Genomic DNA, 20,936 nt, shown 5'->3' with positions numbered 1-20,936 from the left:
CGAAACAAGGAACGGTGAGATGTTACGCACTAGTTTGTCTGGGTTGTCTGAGTGGATCACATGATATCTAGGAAAGTTCTGGACTTGTCGTCCTAAAAACTGAAAGAGATCTTCGGTGCGCCCTCGTTTGTGAGGGTGATCAGGGAGTTTAGGAAAAACGTTTTTCATGAGTACAGTAGGGTTTTCGGCCGCGATGCCGACCACCCACCATGGAGCCCAACAGGGGGACGTGACAGGAGTTCCTGCTAAGGAAACCCTGCCAACGCCAGCCGTACATCGCTGCTATAACCAAATACAGCATAACCAAGGCTGGATAGCTACACAAGGTTAACCCTTGCCGCGGGAAACTAGGAAGTGAGGAGAAGTAATGAGAAGACAGGAAAGATGAAAAAGACGAGAGAGAAAGACGAAGATTGGAGAGGAGGACAGGAAAAGGCGACTGCCGATTTCCCCCGGGTGGGTCAGTCCGGGGGTGCCGTCTACGTGAAGCCGAGGCCAAAGGGGTGTGTTGCCGCCGCCGAGGGGCCGTAAAGGTCCAAACACCCGGCATTGGCTCAACCCCCAGGATCCCCTTTTCCCCGGACACGGCTAACCCGCGCACGGCTACACGCGGGAGGGTCCAACCCTCGTGTGCTCGGGTCCGTGGTGTCGCAACACACCAAACGCCTGCTTGCGCAGACGCCCCTGCGGGGGCCAATATGTCTTGTAGATGCGTCACCTCAGGCCACCTTGTGTACCGGTCGACACACCTCAGGAAGTACCTGAAACCTTAGCAGGGCGATAGACGCAAAACCAAGTCTAAAAGCACGTGATCGAAACGGCTCCCTGGCGAACGGAACGGCTCCCTGGCGAACGAAACGGCTGCACCAGTGAACGCGTGTGCCGGGTCACTTTCTCGGATCGACAGGCTTGGCAGTTTCTTGCTCAGCTTCTACTATCCTTGTTGATCTGAGGTCAGGGGAAAGCGGTCTCTGATAAGCCTACGGTGTCTCTCTGACGCCGGGATGCCTTAGCCCGTGCAGTGAACTGAATATAGGCCGCCGAAACGGATGGGACACTAGCGGGCGAGGAGCTGCATGCGATGTGTCACACGAGGTCAATATTTCAAAAGGACGTCTGCTTGGGCAAATTGGTGCTTGGATTTCCTAAGTACAGTTGAATTTGGTGCGAAATACATTGTGTGAAAAGGGAGAGAAAAAGAAGACATTAAAGCGCCAAACTACCAACTTAAAAGGAAGAGGTCCGGCCACCAACCAGAATGGTTTAAAATATATATTTACGTTTCGTCAGCCCAACGAGAGCCTTGTTCACAATAAAACAAGATGCACAGCTTGTGCCCTTTTTATGAGCGCTCAAGACATGATTAAGGCATTCGGCATACATAGACGGCACATGCCTTCGTTGGGATTAAAAGTGTGCGTCACGGTTAGGATGATTAGGGACTCAAAATAAAGACGCGTACAATGAGTTCCTCCCTTGGCAATCACGCCAGACCTTTCCCAGCCAATCTTAAGTGACCTAGTTGCGCACGCTTCTTTCGGATCGGCAGAAACTGCTGGCCGACATGTTCCACATGGTGCCCCCTCAACACAAGGAGATGTACTACGGATTCTTTTGCCACAGTGGATGTGCTCCAGCATTATATGGCCTGCTGAACGTACACAAGCCCGATCTTTCCCCGCGTCCCCTAGTGGACTTCATATGTTTGCCGCTCCACAAGTTGGCAAAAATTTTAGAGCGCAGCTCTTTGGCGTCCGTTCCTGGGTTTCGCGTCGTCGTCGGCGTCGTCGTCGTCGACGGCGTCGGCCTCGTAACCAGCTCGCCTCCGCCGCCGCGCTCCGCCGCCGCGCATGCGCCGCTGCTCCGCCGCCGCGCATGCGCGCTGTCGGCTCTCCGGGCGAGGGAGGATGATGGAAGGGAGGAGGAGAGACTGTGGAGGAGGGCTGGCTACACAAATGGCTCTTTGGCGTCCGTTCCTGGGTTTCGCGTTGTCGTCGGCCTCATAACCAGCTCCGCCCCCCTTTCATCCCCCCAGCGCTAGCAGCGACCGACTGATACCGCTTTCGTGAGTCCGCTACCGCACTCACGAAAGACGTCGTGCACTTCATGCAACTCGCATTAACCGTCCATCGATCCACACCGATGTTAGTAGTGCGGGACTTTAATGTTGACATAAAGACAAACAGCAATTTCCTAACACTTATGCGGGAGAACATCCCGTTCCTCTCGCTCGTAACGCGTCCCACGGCTGTGACAACCTCGCGAGGCACTTGTATAGATCTCGTCTTTGAGAATCAAGCATTGGTGTACCAAGTCGAACATATATCAGATATTTCTCCGACCACAAAGCTTCCTTCATGACTGTCAAGAACTGTTAATGGAGTCTTTGTTAAAGGAATACGTGTGAAAAATAAAAAAAAATTCTGTGATAGCGCATACATGTGTTGCTCGATTTCTTTGCCTCAATCTATCGAAAAGGTGAAACAGCTTATTTGCTGCGCTCAAATTTCGCATTAGGAAGTAACGTAATCGTCGGTAATTTTTTCATAGAATCATATCGCCACCGGGAGGCAAAAGTGCTACTACCCATATACAGAACACGCACGACTTCATGGAAAAGGTTAAAGGGGCAAGCGTGGATCCCGGCAATGCTTTAGTTTCTTTTGACGCAGCATGACTGTTTACAAGCGCACCAACAGGCATGACCGTTGATGTTTGCGTCACCGCCTTTGAATAGGGCCCGACGTTGCCCGACCAATCCCTCGTCGAGGTACATGGTCTAAGTAGGCTGCTAAAGTTTTGCCTATCAAATACATATTTCACGTTCCAAAAGAAATTTTGTCGGCAAGTCCACGGAGCGGCACTGCTGGCGTCAATTTTGGTCACAGTCGCTAACTTAACAAGGAGGCTATCGAAATTCAGCGGTTGTCCTCGTTTACACCCTCACCGAAGGTCTTCTTCAGATACGTCGACAACTGCTCCAGTATTTTGCAACCACATAACCTTGACCTCTTCACGGCCCATCTAAACAGTATGCAAGTAGCAATTAACTTTACTATAGAAGCAGAATCTGAAGGCCAACTGCCATTCTTGGACACCCTTAAGCAACGCGAAGGGCCAAACCTCTTATTCAAGGTGTTTAGGAAGCAAACTCACGATGGTCGCTACCTCAAGTACACATTGGTGCACCCTGCTTTGCAAAAGGAGTCTGCCGTCGGCTCCCTTCCTCGTCGGGCGAAAAACGTGCGCACAGCAGCGGGAGGACCGCATGGAGGACAGTGCACTTATGCGGCGGGAATTGACGGCTGCTGTATAGCCTGAGTACTTCATTGACTCAGTAGCGTACCAGCTGGCTCGCGCAGTACCCACCCACCGTGGACTCCGCAAAACAAGAACTTCAATAACATACGACCTAGGCATAGGCGAGACCATTACATCCGTTCTGCGGTAATATTACGTTCAGGCTGTGCACGTTCCTTCCCGAAACCTTAGACACTAGGTCGTGCACGTGAAAGGCGGGGTGTTCCCAGGCGTGGTGCACGTCATTTTCTGTCATAAACTCACTTGTCGACCCGCAGAAACTCGAAACATATGCGCCTAAACCTCGTACTCTTGTACTTCAGTTGTATACGAAAAAAAATGGCTGTGGCTTAGCTAAGGTTAAGCCCAGGATGCGAAGCATAGTAGCCTTTATTTTAGTTGTTGAACCACTGTTTAGCCTGGTAAGCTGCTGTTGCTTGGCTATATTTGGTTCGGCTAGACGAAGAAACAACTCATGCGTTACTCTGCTTCGCCTTCAAGAGTGGAACGCGACAGCGTTCCCGTCGACCCGCTAAGGGGTGTAAGACAATGGGCTACGGCGCAGCGACTACGCAACCCGCATTGGACGCGGTGAGCGTCGAGCAACGCAGCGTTCGGCGTGGCAACGAAATGCGCGCCTGTGCATGCGACGCACGCCTGAGCCTTAGAAACAGCTCGTTTCTAAGGCAACATCGCATTCACTAGAGGCGCTTTTGTACCGCTTTGAAGCATCGTACTCGTGGCTTAGTGGTAGCGTCTCCGTCTCACACTCCGGAGACCCTGGTTCGATTTCCACCCAGCCCATCTTGCAAGAGTTGAGCCAAAGTCACCTAGAAACAAGCGCAGCTGCTTATATACCGTCGCGACGCCGTGAGCGACGGCGCGAGTTGGAACGCCGTTCCTCCTCTGTCGTGACATCACGGTGTCACGTGGTATGGCATGGGTTCAAAGTCATTCAAGGCGACACCGCCGCGCCTGAGGAGCTGGCTTGAGCTCTCGTAATATGCTTCGCATAAAACAAAGGACCACTTAACTACGAGTAATATTTTATGTTCATCCGATTTTCTATAAGACGTCCCCAATAATACTGCGCTGGATGATAAGCAAAAAAACGCTCAGTTAAGGGCTTTTCGCTTTGGTGTGTAGCCTTGCTAAATCACACACGCACAATGAGGTGTGGCATGGTTACGCCAACTCCATATTGTAAGAGCATCATTTCTTGTTCATCACCAGTACTACTAGACTTCATTACGCAATGTTTAGGTTACACACACCTTCCCCACTATTACTACAGCCTTAATAAAAAGCACAAGCACTGGATCGTACCTTTACCATGTTAAACTTAAGTTGCAAGAACGTCATTCCGCGTTCATCATGAGTATTAGCACAGCATTGCTTAAAGGCACACACACTGTTACATGGCATCGTTATGCAAACTATTGTACATAAGATTCGTTACCGCACCTTTATGGATCTCCTGCTGTAATAGAACTCGTTCAGGGCGAAAACGACGCCAAGTACAGCTTGGACACCTAGGTCAAGTGATGCGCGCACCATCATTTCAACCGGGTTGACTGCCGCCAGTCTTGTCTCGTTCATGAGGTCGAGGTTCAGGGATCTCATCCACGTCAAGAGATCTTTGGTCTGCAATGGATATCAGTCAAAACAAGCTGAGCTGAAATGCTCCGTTACAGTACAATTCGTGCACACCCGCTAGGTCTCTCCTAAATACCAAGCATAAAGTTGAAAATTACGTGAAAGGAGTTACGATTTGCAGGCTATTTCAACCTAAGATCGTAAGGCACATTAGACACGCTCTAGTAAAAAAAGCTGCTCGATTGAAATTTAATAATTCATATTGCAACAAATCTACTTCAGCAACAAGCAGGACTTAAAAACGCAAGCACAGATGCAAAATCGCGATGTAGAGACACGCAAATTACACGTCGTGAAAGTGGACTTTATCTGCAGAAACAAAACTGCAAGGTCGCGGTTGGCTGCACATTCCGAGCAATATGACAAGTGAGTAAGCGAAATAATATGTCAAAGGCTGGTAGGTTAACCAGGCTGATCGTTGCAGGCGGTCGTGCATTTTGGTTGAACAGAAAAGGATCAAAACGCTGAGAAGCAGGAGAAACATTGAACGTGCACCATGACACTCTTAGAAGCGTTAGATGGACGTTGAGGCAGGTACAATCATTCTCATACACTGCAGAATCCTCTTAAAATATACAGTGACGTTCACTTCGTGAACGCGGGTTACGTGCAAGCCTATAGGTGCTGTTCCCTATTTGTACATTGAGCGTAGTTCGTTTCAGAAATATTTTCATTGTGTCTAAGTGTTACGGTTTTATTGCGTTATCACTTATATAGACACTCCAGGGGCATTTATGTCCTCACCGTTGCCGTACTAATTTCTAGGGCGATGAACGCGCCGCCGCTTGCCGTATGCTGTATGTGCGAGTGCAAGTCTGCGAGGATGAGCCGGCGACGCGGTTCAATTGTTCAATCTCGCGAAGCGTGAGCGAGGAACGCGGGCAGGGAGCGTGTCCTTTCCTGTCGCGCTCGAGAACAAATGGTGAGGCACGGGGGTCAGGCGAGAGAGCAGGGGCGTTCTTCCCCGGCGGATGCTACGGCGCCTCAATGTCAGGCGAACAAGAGCAAAGGTTATGACAGGAGGCGGCAGTACGACATGACACACCTTGTGATGTTGCAGTGATGAAATATTGTTATTTGGATAATAAAAAGACAATCAAACACAACTTGACTTCTCGGTGGGCCTCGCTTTGCCTCGTGAGCAGTAGTAGTGCATGAAACTTTACAGTGCACTTTGACATCTAGTTAAAGTTGAAAGTAAAAAAAAATAATATAATGAGAACCTTGATAGGAATGAAATAACAAAGGCCGTTTCCACAATAAATTATTTGAGGCATACAGTACCAAACGGTGCAAAACATGTCCTTTTCTTTAAGGCAGTCCGAGGAACAGCAGCATCTCCTTTGTTTTGAATGCAAGAGCGAAAATCGTTGCAATGTTCGTGAACGATCAGACGTCAAATTCAGCGATAATTTCCATTATGCGTACTTTGCATCTGGCTGCTGCTTGCCTGGTCATTCTTTCCAAAGTCATGCCTATGGACAACGCAAATGCCTCATTTTCGGACATTTTTTGTTGCAGATGGGTCAACAACTGCTGCTCAAATTCATCATTAGCTTTACGTTTTTTTGATGTATTTTTCGATGGCTCTTTTGTCGCCTCCATAGCGGCTTCGTCCTCGTCATGTAGATCTGTGTGGCCGGTTGAAATTTGTCCATGATCGAAGCTGCTCCATGTTGGTGAAGATGTGCCTCGCTGTATCGAGGTGAAAATTGCTTCCGTTGTGGTGTCGTCCCCTACTGCTGATGTCGTCCCCTGCTGCTGATGTCGTCCCCTACTGCTGGTGTCGGCCCCTGCTACTGCAACATCTTCGAGCTTGCACGTGGTTCTATAGGAGAAAAAAATACACGTTACTTAGACAGTATATTATCACGTGGTAGTGATAAAAAAGGATAAACAAGTTCACGTGTCAATATTTCGGATTAAAAATTTGATCAACTGCAATTCGAAGTATTTGAATTCAGTAAATTAGCTAGGCTCCCTTGCGAACCTTCACCTGCGGTTTATTGGCGCACCAAACAATGTTTCTTGAACTTCTTTCACTGGAGGACTCCCTCGACAGCATGGAAAACTACACTGCGTAACCTTGCTGAGATATGACTGCACGGAGACAACCTAAAACAACCTGTACACATAAATTCTCACGATTAATATATATGTATATATCATCGAAATCAGAAGTGAAAAGCAACCCGCAACGTTCTCGAAGTTAGCTTTTCATTTTGAGGAGCCTGTCCCACCAGCGACGTCATGGCAATAGCACCCGGACAGACCTGACCACCTTTTCCGCCATACCTCCTGCGAACGCGCGACGTGCACTTTGCGTCACAGTGTAGTGCAGCAAGTCGTTAATTTTCTACTACCAGCTCGAAACCTTCATGTTATATCTTCCCTCTAGCTGAAATATTTCTACAAAATATGACGCGCCTGAATCGGAGGGAGTAACAGTTGGTTATCTTTTCGTCCTCAATCTTTTACGTTGCAGAATACTGCAATTAAAAACAAATGCAGCGCTGATTTTTTGTCAGTTTTCTTTTTCGCGTGTCGACATAAGATCACAGTTGCTATATTACCTTGGTGCCAACGTGGACCCTACCAAACAGCTGTTAAATTTCCGTAGTGCACTGTTGGCACGATACAAAGGCGACATTTGAGCGCAATCTTGTTCTCGTACACTACATCCTACAACACAAAATTCGGTCGAGTTTTCATTTCCTGATCACTGGCCCCACGATCGAGCTATACCACTGACATCAAAATTGCACAACTAATTTCTTGCCTGCTGCTGGACGCTGCCGCGCATGCATCTTCGTGCCTTGAGCTACCACGCAATGGTACACTGTTTCGCACACGACCTACGGGAACTCCAGACCTGCACAGATATGCGGCTTCTATGGGAGCAGCTTGCGCCCACTTTCGTTCAGCCGACTGCCGTAGGTGGCGCTTTTATAACCTGTTCGTCTGCTACGCGGTGGGCGGCTGTGCGGCGTTGTAATTAGTACGGAAGCTGTTGTGTTGCTACGAACTGCTTCTCTAGTTGACGATTTTTGCTAACACAGTGACAGAGATGTCACAAGGCTTTGGTCGGTCACCTGACTTCAAAAGTTGACTGCCCGAACCTACAAAATGTCGGAGCGTGTAGTCCGCTGCTCTCTAAAACAGCGTTAAATAGCCGCTCCCACTGCCTTTTTCAAGGAGATTATTATAAATCGCATTGTGTATGGAGTTCGCAACGTACCCAACAGTTTCATTGTACACGTTGTAAAATTCGCGTCTGCGCTCTTTAGAAACTTGAAGCCACCGTAATGTTCGACGACAGAACGATTACCACTTATTTTAACTCTTAAAAGTTGTCCGTGAATGCGTCACGAGTTCAAAAAGTGAATTACGCACACAGCTTCACTGCGTACGTATCTTCAGCACCACCGTTATGCTGCCGCCGTACTACGCGGAAAAGCTAGCTTTACAGTTTTAAAAGAGTTCCGTGACACGATTTTTAGGCCTGCACTGCAGCACGTGTTAAAGCACTGGGATCGCGCTTAATTTTTTGCAAGCTTTCTACTGAGCTAGACATCCAACGATATTAAAAACAAGATATGCTCACCTTCCCTTGAAACAGAATCGATCAGACTATTGCACATATCGGTTGGAGGACTTACTAGTGAATACTTTTACTATACTTTTACCAGATCATCTTCTTTTCAATACGGCACACAGTAGTAAATCCTAATGTCATCTACGACATTAGGCTGTCTGCGATCAACTAAAGAAAGCTAGATTATCCTATGAATCTTCTTAAGACAATTTTTCCAGTCTCTTAAGGAGGCTAGGAAAGGGAAATTTATGCCGTTGATCTAGCATTGCAGCGGCCACCTATGCTCGTTGTTTACATTTCTTGCACCGCTCATCGTCTTCTAGTTTCATTATTCAAACGCAAAGCATTCGCAAATATGTCTTCTTTTGTATATTTGTGGATGGATGGATGTGTGTTGTTTAGTGGCGCAAGGGCCAGGTATGGCCAAAGAGCGCCATGACTGATAATGTTGTGTTAAGCGCTGATTTGTGAGTGGCGATGGTGGAATGTAACATGGCTGTAAAGTGGCCTAAAATCAATCAGTGACATGGAAGCGTAAAATAGGATATAGCATAAAATTATGATAGTGATACATGTAGTAGTCTCTGGGTATAGGATGAGTGACAAGTGATCATGGGGCTAAATTCATGAATATGGAAATAGCACATATGCCTCCTTAAAGCTTTTGAGCCCAAAGGCTGGGAGGCAGGTGCTTTCTTTCAATGCAGCTACCGCAGCAGAACCCTCTGTTAAGAGGCTGTGCTACGGATTTCCTGGGGCTATAATATGGAAACTATCTACATCTTTTAAAAATCTAAACAGGGATTCATGTTTGAAGAAAGGTTCTATGCCTACAATCATTTGAGGATGAAGTGGAATTTGTTGCCGGTGAGGTAATGGAAAATGCTTCTTCCTATTTGCATCTAATTCTCTGCATTGCATCAGGATGTGAAGCACGGTAAGTGGCTCACCACACTTATCACACATGGGTGGATCACCCCCTGACAAGAGGTATGCGTGTGTGCTGTATGTATGTCCTATTCTAAGTCTGCAAAGTATTACTTCCGTGTGGCGGTTCTTTGATACCGGCGGCCAGTTGCCAAGATATGGCTTGATAACATGGAGTTTATTTTCTGTTTCTTTATCCCACAACCGCTGCCAGAAAGCCCTGAGCGCTTTCCTTATGGAGGGCTTAAGGTCCATTACAGGGACAGTCATGGAAATGTCTGCAGCGTTCGCGTTGATGGATGTGGCTAGCTGGTCAGCCAACACGTTTCCTTCAATCTCGCGGTGCCCCGGCACCCAGCATACCACGATTTGCTGCTTGGAAGCATAGGTGGTTAGTAATGCTGAGTAAAGAGATACAATGATTGGGTTTTTATATTTTTTGACAGTTTTCAAAGCGTTTACAACGCTCAATGAATCTGTGTATATAATTGCCTTTGGGATATTACTTTCTTTAATGTGTTTAACGGCAGCCAATATGGCGTAGGCCTCTGCTGTGAAAATACTTGTGCTCGTGTGCAGAACACCGGTATTCGAAAAGGATGGACCGACTGCTGCGTAAGATACGCCAGAATTACACTTTGATGCGTCTGTAAAGAATTCAGGACATGAGTATTTGTGTTGTAATTCCAGGAAGTACATTCGTATATGCGCGAGAGGAGCGCGTTTTGTAACAGCTATGAAGGATATATCACACTCTATTGGTTGCCACTGCCACGGTGGGGGCCGTATAGCAGGGGACATAGGATGGTATTCAAGCAGGGGAAAACTTGTTTCTTCAGCCATGTCTCTAACACGCATGGAGAAAGGCTGTGCCACTCTGGGTCGGTTGCGGAAAAGTTGGCAACTGGACAAATTGTTTACGGTGTAATACGCGGGATGCTGACTGTTTCCGTTCACTCTAAGAAAATACATGAAAGACGAGTATGTTCTCTGCAGTTGAAGTGACCATTCATCCGATTCAACGTACAGACTTTCCACTGGGCTTGTTCTAAAGGCACCTGTGGACAGGCGAATTCCTAAGTGGTGGACAGGGTCCAGCATCTTTAGAGCAGTTGGAGTAGCCGACTGGTAGACTATGGCTCCGTAGTCTAGTCGTGTGCGTATGAGGCTTTTATACAAATTCATGAGACATTTTCTATCACTGCCCCAGGTTGTGCGTGAGAGAACCTTTAAGATATTCATTGTTTTCATGCATTTGTTTTTAAGATACTTTATGTGCTGTATAAAAGTTAATTTCGCGTCTAAAATTATGCCTAGAAATTTATGTTCCCTGTTTACAGGCAGACGCTCATCATGCAACACTATTTCAGGATCAGGGTGCAGGCCTCTTTTTCTAGAGAAAACAACACAGGTGCTTTTTTGTGGGTTCAGTCTGAACCCGTTTTCATCAGCCCATTTGGAGACATTGTTAAGACAAAGCTGGACCTGTCGCTCACAGATTGCGAGAGAACTTGATTGAAAACCTATCTGCACATCATCAACATATGTTGAATAAAAGATGTTATGTGGTATGTGTAGACGGAGAGAATTCATTTTTACTATAAAGAGCGTGCAGCTGAGCACCCCACCCTGCGGCACTCCAGTCTCCTGTATAAATTTCCGTGACAAAACATTGCCCACACGAACACGGAATGTCCGATTTGATAGATAACTTTCGATAACATTGAACATATTTCCGTGGATACCTAAGTGTGAGAGGTCTCTCAATATCCCGAACCGCCACGTGGTATCATAAGCTTTCTCCATATCAAGGAATACAGATAAGAAAAACTGCTTATGGACAAAAGCTTCACGGATACGTGCCTCTATGCGTATAAGATGGTCACTGGTAGACCGACCCTCCCGAAACCCGCACTGGTATGGATCGAGCAAATTGTTTGATTCGAGGAAGTGTAGTAGGCGGCAGTTAATCATTTTTTCGAAAACTTTGCAGAGGCAACTTGTTAGTGCTATGGGTCTGTAGCTTGACACTGAGGAAGGATCCTTTCCTTGCTTTAGAATTGGGATTACAATAGCCTCCTTCCAGACAGAGGGGATCTCGCCTGAAAACCATATAATGTTGTAAAGGTAAAGGAGGGTTTTTTGTGTTTCGGGAGGTAGTTGTTTCAACATCTCATATATTATGCGGTCTGAACCTGGGGCGGATGTATTACAACAGTTCAGTGCTGCCTGCAGTTCTGCTATGGAGAATGGTTCGTTGTACGCCACACTTTTAGCACATTTTCTTTGTAACTTTTGCTGTTCTATTCGCGTTTTGTTCTTTAGGAATGTTTCGGTGTAGTGTGAGGAGCTGGATATGTGTTCAAAGTGTGTGCCAAGAAAGTTGGCTTGATCTTCCAGGCTTTCTCCGTGACTATTTACTAAAGGCAGGGAATACGTTTGTTGTCCATTAACCTTTTTCACTCTGTTCCATACTTTTGCCTCATCTGTGTACGAGTTGATGCTTGATATAAACTTCGCCCAACTCTCTCGTCTTGCTTGCCGGCGCGTTCTCCTTGCCTGGGACTTGACATGTTTAAAGTTTTCCAGGTTTTCAGCTGTAGGAGAATCGCGAAATATCGCCCACGCTTTGTTCTGGTTCCTCCGTGCTTGCCTGCATGCATCGTTCCACCAGGGAACACGCCGCTTGGAACCCACGCCGTTCGTTTGTGTAATACATTTACAGGCGGCATCCAGTATAAAAGCGGTAAAATATGCAACAGCATCATCTATGGTTATACCAGACATCTCTGTCCACGTCATGTAAGTAAGAGTTCGGTACCGTTCCCAATCGGCTGAGTCAATCTTCCACCGAGGGACCAGCGGGGGAAGTTGATCTTGTTTCGGCGTGGTTAGGATTATTGGGAAGTGGTCACTCCCATACGGGTTGTTAAGGACATTCCATTTAAAATAGGGTAAAAGCGTCGGCGATAAAATGCTAAGATCTATGGCAGAGTATGACTTGTTGGACAGGTTAAAATATGTGGGCTCCTTCGTGTTCAAGAGACATGTTCCAGAGGAAAAAAGCACCTGTTCAATGACGCGACCTCGCGCATCACAGCGTGAATCGCCCCACAAAGTACTGTGTGCATTAAAATCACCAAGAATAAAATAGGGGTCCGGGAGCTCATCTATCAATGACTCTAAGTCGCGTCTGTGAAGGTGATGATGTGGTGGTATATACAGAGAACAGATTGTAATGAGTTTATTTAAAAGTATGGCTCGAACGGCCACGGCCTCAAGGGCCGTTTGGAGCTTTAGATGCTGACACGCTACACTTTTGTCAGCAATAATAGCTACACCGCCAGATGCTGCGACAGCATCCTCGCGGTCTTTGCGAAACGTAACGTGCTTTCGGAGAAAGTTTGTGTGTGTAGATTTTAAGTGTGTCTCCTGTAAACACAGTACTTTTGGATTGTGTTTATGGATAAGTTCTTGAACATCATCAAGATTTCTAAGTAGACCTCTGACATTCCATTGAATGATTTGTGTATCCATATTGTAAATTTAATTGGTGCTGTGTTTACGGAAACGGAAGGAGTGTCTTAGATTGCAGAGCCCTTTCGAGGCCCTGTAACCGGAGTTTTGTTCTTTTTGAAGCGTTCGAGGGAACCTCGCCGCTCCTTAGGCGCCTGGGGCACCTTGAGGATAGGTGCAGTGTCCATTGCCTCTTGTGAGGCGCCGGACACCTGCTCTTGCGAGCGAGAAGTCACCAGGGAAGGCCCCGCCTTGGAGGGCAAGGCCCCTGCGCCCACCAGCCCGGAGGTCGATGGGGTTCCCTGGGGGATTTGGCTGCGCCGGCCATTGCCAGCACTGGAAGGGACCTGGGAGGTTGAGGCAGCCTCGGCTGCGTCCACCTTCGGGGTTGATGGCCCCTTTTCCTCGGTTGGCGGAGCAGCGCTAGCTGCAACCACCGTGGGGGCAGATGGCGTAACTGCCGACTCACTGCGTGTGGGTCGGACAGTCGCCGGAGGCCGTTGTGACGCTGCCCCCTGACGCGCCACTTCGGCAAAGCTGGCCTTAGGAAGGTATGTAACCCGCCTGCGTGCCTCTTTGAATGATATATTTTCCTTAACTTTGATTGTTACTATTTCTTTTTCTTTCTTCCAAGACGGGCATGACCGCGAGTATGCGGCATGCTCGCCATCACAATTTACGCAGTGGAAAGAATTCTCGCAGGCTTCGGAGGAATGTTCATGCACGCCGCATTTCGCACAAGTTTGGCGGCCTCGGCAGCTCTGCGAACTGTGGCCAAAACGCTGGCACTTGAAACATCGGAGGGGATTCGGCACGTACGGTCTTACACGGAGCTTGATGTACCCTGCCTCGATTGACTCGGGCAGGATACTTGAATTGAAGGTGAGTATTAGGTGTTTGGTAGCAAGTTCTTTTCCATCTCGCCTAATCTTAATTCTTTTGACATTTATGACATTCTGTTCGCTGAAGCCCTCCAAGAGCTCAGCCTCAGTGAGCTCCAGCAAATCATCGTCCGAGACAACGCCGCGGGAGGTATTCATCGTGCGGTGCGGGGTTACTACTACTTGGGTCTCCCCAAATGATACTAGCTGTGGCAGCTTCTCAAATTGCTTCTGGTCGCGGAGCTCCAAGAGGAGGTCACCGCTAGCCATCCTCGATACCTTATATCCTGGGCCAAAAACTTCGGTAAGAGACTTAGAGACAAGGAAAGGGGAGATTGTTCGTACTTGTTTAGCTGGTTTTTCTGAGTGGATGACATGAAAACGTGGAAAATTCTGGACTTGTCGTCCGAAAAACTGAAAGAGATCTTCGGTGCGCCCTCGTTTATGAGGGCGATCAGGGAGTTTAGGAAAAGCATTTTCCATGAGTACAGTAGGGTTTTCGGCCGCGATGCCGACCACCCACCATGGAGCCCAACAGGGGGACGTGACAGGAGTTGCTGCTAGAGAAACCCTGCCAACGCCAGCCGTACATCGCTGCTATAACCAAATACAGCATAACCAAGGCTGGCTAGCTACACAAGGTTAACCCTTGCCGCCAGGAAACTAGGAAGTGAGGAGAAGTGATGAGAAGACAGGAAAGATGAAAAAGGCGAGAGAGAAAGACGAAGATTGGAGAGGAGGACAGGAAAAGGCGACTGCCGATTTCCCCCGGGTGGGTCAGTCCGGGGGTGCCGTCTACGTGAAGCCGAGGCCAAAGGGGTGTGTTGCCGCCGCCGAGGGGCCGTAAAGGTCCAAACACCCGGCATTGGCTCAACCCCCAGGATCCCCTTTTCCCGGGACACGGCTAAGCCGCGCACGGCTACACGCGGGAGGGTCCAACCCTCGTGTGCTCGGGTCCGTGGTGTCGCAACACACCAAACGCCTGCTTGCGCAGACGCCCCTGCGGGGCTTTTGTATATTTGTGAATTTATTCATTTACCGCCAAAACAAGCGCTTTGTGCCTGCCGAAATGGCAAGACAAGCGCTGAACAGATCGCAGAAGCAGACGACAGCGAACAGTTTATGACTAGCGCCACTCTGCTCGTACGTTCTTTCCCTAGCGGCAAAAGGGGCGAACTAGACCAGGCGTGCTGGAGGAGGGAGATCTGTGCAGGTCTGTAGTTCAGTAGGTCGTGGTTTCGCAACTAGCAAACAATTCAAACAATTGAAACGCGCAAACACACGCACGCACGTACACAATCAACTTTAGTGCTTGCACATTTACCAGCATGGTATGTAAACACCGAAAGAACTCACTTTCTCGGCGGCCACAGTTCTTGTAAAATTCCATAGACTGTGCGAATTCCCACGTTCGCCTCGAAACGAAGCCGCTGCCGCTTCGCGTCGCCAACTCCTCAGCCTTTGCCTCGCGGGTGTAGCGATCTCGCAGCCTTTTCCAAAGCTTCATGCATTCTTGCACTAAAAACAGTAGGAATAAAAAAAACAACGTAATTACGCCTGCACCAGCAGTGAATAACTAATTTCAGTACCGCAAATCAGGACTCAGCAAGGAAGCTTACCTGTAGCGAGACCGCACTGCCGGCGAATGGCTTCCCATGCGTTGCTTTTTCTTCCTTGATCGCGGTAATCAATCCGGCTAGTGTCGTAGACGCACGGGTGGGAGCGGATTCCCTCGAGGAGCCGTTCTATCACATAATCACACACGTTATAGGTACTTTCATTTGTTTTTTCGCCGAACGTTGTCGCACCAGCGCCGTCTTCGGAGGCTGCCATTGCTTCTCTGACGCGCAATGCGTGCGGAACGCCGGGAACGCTTCGCCGACGCGGCCCGGCGCGGCCGGCGAAAAATAGGAGCGGAGCTATTCATGCGCCGGAGACGTTGGAACGCGCCCGACGGCGCCGATTACGCCGGTTACGTCGTGTCGCCGGAGTATAGATGCCAGTTTTTCTCCAGCGTGGCGTCGCGGAGTTCGACGCGCGCGCGCGCGCACGCTACGTCGGAGTATATCTGCGCCTTTAAGGAGCGCGAACGCTGTAGTAGATGCCTTTGGCGGACGTTGTAGGAACGCGTTGCGGCGCTCGTGTGTTGTGGAAGATTTGGCTTGAGAAACCGGCGAATGGAGGAGCTTTTCGGGGCTCCGTGGCGGCGACGACATCACAAGTTTTTGTGCATGCTTTGTGCTTGGTTCTGTTTTTTATTTGCAGATATTTTTTGCCTTCAAATAGTAATTTGGTGGTTTTCTTTTAAGGCGGAAGCCTTTAATGGCTCATTGTCCAGGTCATCTGTCGTTAGCAGAACCTGTCACAGCTTTCCAGCCTCCTCATTGGTTTCCTCTGTGTCGTGACGTCACTGTCGCTAAGCGCAGGTGTGTGCCTCCTGATTGGCTCGCATGCATGCCGTCACTGTCGTCAAGTGCCGGTGTCGGGGTGGTTCGGCGTCGTGCGGGATGACTCATCATATCAGCACGCGTGGCGGCCGTGTGTTCGACGGTGCGCCCTGAGGTCACTGTCATCAGGCGCTTGAGGTGGCCTCCCGATAGGGCACTGCGTAGCCTGACCTCACTGTCGCGAGGCGCGCGTGGCAATCGACGGCTTGGGTGTGGTGTTGCGGCGGCCTGTATTGGTACTGTATTCGGTTTTTTTAAATAGATAGTAGCGAGTGTTCGTTTTCTGTCAGTAAGGTTCTCAAATAACTGTCCAGTGTAAGAAGAAAGAAATTGTACAGAGACATGTGTGATCTTATTTTTCCAGTGCCGATGTACAGAACCATATACAGTAGATGTCAAGTTAATAACGGTTTAAGACGCGTAAAAACAATGCACGTGCAGCCAGGAGTGAAATCTTTTTACTTCAAGCTTCACACTGGCACTCTGACAGTGAGAACGTTTTTTCAAGAACGCGGGTTTTACATGCCGTAGGGTTGCAACTCTGATTTGCAAAAAACCAGAAACAGTCGACCATGCTTTCCTACACTGTTGGGAGGGGGTGTTCTTTTGAGATGTCCTCCTAAAAACCACAACGAAAGATTTCCCGTTAGATGCGCACGGCATCAAATTTCGGCCGTTAAATGATGAGGACGGGGTCCCATTCAACCTCATCATGCTGACAGGCCTCTGCTGTTTATGGCGAGTCTGAACGGGAGGCTTCTATTGTGACCCAGATGCGCGGCCTGCGCTCCTGCATTTCCATAAACACATGTCCCGCTTTGTTGTAAAAAAAGGAGAAGTTGTACCTGTATGGCTACCGAGGATAGAAGCATTGGCATTCCTCAAAGAATTTTAATAGCCAAAGTCAACCAAATTGTGCTGGCCGCTGTATTACAGCATGTTTCTTTTTCTACATGATGCGTGGAATATTTGATTTATTTTGTTTGTTTTTGGTTGTGTTGCTGATAAGACGTAGGAGTATGTGAAAACGTCGAGAACTGGCAATAAAGAAAGAAGCGGTGTGGCGGTAGCTGCAGTTTACTTTGCGGTATCATGTGAGAAGAACGCCTCGTCTCGCCATACCAATGTCTCTCAACACGCGACGTGCGGCAGCCGCCGAACGCAAGCGGCGCTCAAGAGAGGCTGGGCCTATATGCCGCATGCATCACGGCGGCGAGGCGCGTCCGACACCACAGAGTCCAGGGACGCGACGGGCCGACTCAAAAGAGGCAATGCGTTTGAATCGACTCATTGCATCTCCGGGTACCAAGGCAAATGAAGCTCGGAAGCGCCGTCACCGCCATCTTGCCACTGTAAGCCAAGCAAGTGCAAGTCAATCGAGCGAAGTGGATGATGAAGATGGCCAACTACACCCAGACACCGCCATGGAAGACGCGTCTCCTCCTGATCCACAAACAGCGCTGCAATAGTTCCAGGCGGCCACAAACTACTGTAACAGACACTTCGTCCAGAACGAGTTGAGCGCGACGTGCTCTGTGTGTGATTGGCTGTGGTTCTCCATGGACCTCCGTGCGGCACCCGCATGCAGTCACAACTTACTGCGGCAGCACTTCCCCGGGTGGCACGTAGAAACGTGTGTCGTGTGCCGAACGTGCGTGGAATCGCTTCGCGCCGGTAAGATCCCTAACTGCTCGACTACTAACGGCTACGTTTCCCCACCCGAGCCGGCACACCTACCACCCCTGAACGCAGTAAGCGAGAGGTTGATTTCCCCCTGCATCCCGTTTATGCACATACGGCGATTGCTGTACCATACGTTGGGGCAAGGACTTGCATAATGCAGCCATCCTGGACGTGGACCCACTAATGCACAAGGAGTTCACCGGCCAAGAGTTGCAAGGCGACATCCTACCAGATGACAGCTTTGAAATTATGGACTCAGAAGACATCGAAACGCTAGACAGGCGTAAACGACCGTTCCAGGCATCTAATAAACACACAAACATTCACATAACAGTGTACGAGTCATGTACATCCGTGGTGTTCCCGACGCAAAAAATCGCCATTGGCATTAGTGTCACGCGTCCGACGTTTCCCACTTTAGTCTCGACAAAGTGCCTTCCGTTTTCTTTTTGTCTCTTTTCATGTGCGCGGGTGTGTTTAGGGTACATTTGGTTTTGCAGGATGGTTACCACATGCTTTAACACGTGCAGCCGGTTGGGACGTGGAGTCTTTGCAGCTTTTATATGGTGTTGTGACTTCGGAGTGGAGGACGAAAGACGGACTCGTTCCGCAGACGATGAAGAAACGAAAAGCTTCGTACAATACTTACAGATAGTGGATGATAGCGTACAGGTAGCAGTAGGAGCGCACCAGACCGACTGGGCGGCTGCAAGCGCCTCCCTGTCTTCACAATGGGCCGGTCCGCCCTTAAATCCCTTCGGCGACACCTCGCAAGATGGCTGTCGCCCATTACCTAGTCTGTTTTTCCCTAATTGTATAGCACTTTTTCGTGCAAAATTGGCAACTGGAAACAAAAATCGCCAGGAGTTGAGAAATTAAGTGATCTACTAAGGGAGATAGCCAAGGCAACAACCAAACTGCAAGCGAAAGCGAATAATAAAAAAAGTTAACCGTTGTTTATGAGACTATTCATGGATCAACATCTTTTTATTGAAAAAGGAAGTAGAGAAAACGCCGCTGGAAGTGGAGAACAATTACTTGTTTAGAATTACGCTTCTATACAGTTATCGGTCGAACCGCCTCACGCAGCCGCTTCTCTGCTATGCTTCTGTGGGTGTTTTTCTTTCGCGGTGAGCGCAGTACGTCTAGGATCGCAGAGTCCTGCGCTCTACGCGGTTGTATGGGCTGGCGGCCGCACAGCGTTACACAATTCGCGAATTGTCAAAACTGATAAATAAGGCGGAAACAACTGATATTCGAAACTACAACATGAGAAACACTTGAGAAGCCGTAAAAAATTAACGCAGCCTGAAATCAGTAAGAAAGAAACCTGGCATAGGACAAACCATGATGTATGCACTAAAAGATAAAAAGGGGAATATCATCAGCAATCTCGAAGATATAGTTCTAAGCTGACCTGTATACAGTACCCAGAGGAGTCACGATACCTCACTTAGAAACAGTAATGAACAGGATACAGAAACTCCTATAACTAGCGATGAGGTAAGAAGGGCCCTGCAAGACATGAAACGATGAAGAGCGGGAGGAGAAGGTGGAATAACAATAGATTTATTCAAAGATGGAGGAGACATAATGCTTGGAAAACTGGCGGCTCTTTATACGAAGTGTCTATCGACTGCAAGGGTCCCAGAAAGCTGGAACAATGCAGAAATTATACTAATCCACAAAAAAGGAGACGTTAAAGAATTGAAAAATTATAGGACCATTAGCTTGCTCCCAGTATTATATAAAAGATTTACCAAAATAATCTCCAATAGAATAAGGGCAACACTGGATTTTGTCAACCAAGAGATCAGGCTGGCTTCAGGAAGAGATACTTTACAATGGATCACATCCATGTCATCAATCAGGTTATCGCGAAATCTGCAGAGTACAATAAGCCTCTCAATGTGGCTTATATAGATTACGAAAATGCATTTGATGCAGTAGAGATACCAGCAGTCATAGAGGCACTGCGTAATCAAGGAGTACAGAATGCTTACGTAAAACGCTTAGAAAATAATGCTACATGCGTGTAGTATTTGATTGTTTGAACGAGGCGCGTGCGCGCCATCACTCCAGACAAGAGGTGAATCTAACTGGTCAGCGCTGCAGCCATTGTTGTAAATATAATCTGTAAATAGATTCTCGTCTTACTGACTCGTCCTTCGCGTAAGAATATCTACAGAGGTTCTACAGCTACCTTAATTCTACACAAGAAAAGCAGGGAGATACCTATAGAGAAAGGGCTCAGACAGGGCGACACAATTTCTCCAAAGCTATTCACTGCGTGCTTAGAAGAATTCAAGCTATTAAACTGGGAAGGCTTAGGAGTAAAGATCGACGGCAAATATCTCAGCAACCTTCGGTTTGCCGATGACATTATTCTGTTCAACAATGCAGACGAGCTACAGCAAATGATTGGAGACCTTAACAGAGAGAGTGTAAGAGTGGGGTTGAACATTAATATGCAGAAGATGAAGATAATGATAAATTGCCGGGAAAAGCACCTAAGCACCCTAGAAACAAACATTATCATTGCAACAGATGCCTCACACTGTGAGGAATAAGCGGGCATTGTAATGTGCGCTCAACTGGTCTTTTTCTTTAAGATTGCCTGATTTTGTGCCTATTTTTCTGGCCGAGTTGTTAGCAGTAATCCTAGCTTTGCAACAATTAGACGAAATGATTACAACGGCTGCTATTTTTACACTCTCTCTTTCTGTATGCTCTTGCCTTAGCGCTAATAATGAGTCACCCATGCTAAAACTCTTCCACTTACTAGTTCCTGCCCATGTGCAATGTATTCATTTGATTTGGGTGCCTGGTCATAAAGGTTTGTTTTTTAATGAAACTGCCGATTCACTGACACATGCATCACTAGCCGGCCCTGTTCTTCCTATTCTACCAGTGACAGCACAGATCACGGCG

The 20,936-nt window shown here is 48.1% G+C and overlaps 1 protein-coding gene and 1 long non-coding RNA gene across 4 annotated transcripts in view; both read right to left on the bottom strand.

Moving 5' to 3' along the window:
- Positions 1-20,936, bottom strand: part of LOC135902763 (neprilysin-1-like) — a 151,598-nt gene that overhangs the window by 63,542 nt on the left and 67,120 nt on the right. For all 3 annotated transcript variants that reach the window (XM_065433001.1, XM_065433002.2, XM_065433003.2), the window contains one exon: positions 4,765-4,944. In XM_065433001.1, coding sequence (XP_065289073.1) covers positions 4,765-4,944 — 180 coding nt within the window. The remainder of the gene's footprint in view (positions 1-4,764; positions 4,945-20,936) is intronic.
- LOC139055471 (uncharacterized) lies at positions 6,011-15,939 on the bottom strand. The gene is made up of 3 exons (XR_011511781.1): positions 15,495-15,939; positions 15,232-15,393; positions 6,011-6,784 (listed from the first exon to the last, which is right to left on the bottom strand). It is a non-coding gene; the product is annotated as an uncharacterized lncRNA (long non-coding RNA).

Source organism: Dermacentor albipictus, chromosome 2 (assembly GCF_038994185.2).
Source record: "Dermacentor albipictus isolate Rhodes 1998 colony chromosome 2, USDA_Dalb.pri_finalv2, whole genome shotgun sequence".
Lineage (NCBI taxonomy): Eukaryota > Metazoa > Arthropoda > Arachnida > Ixodida > Ixodidae > Dermacentor > Dermacentor albipictus.
This window is presented reverse-complemented; position numbering and strand designations above follow the sequence as displayed.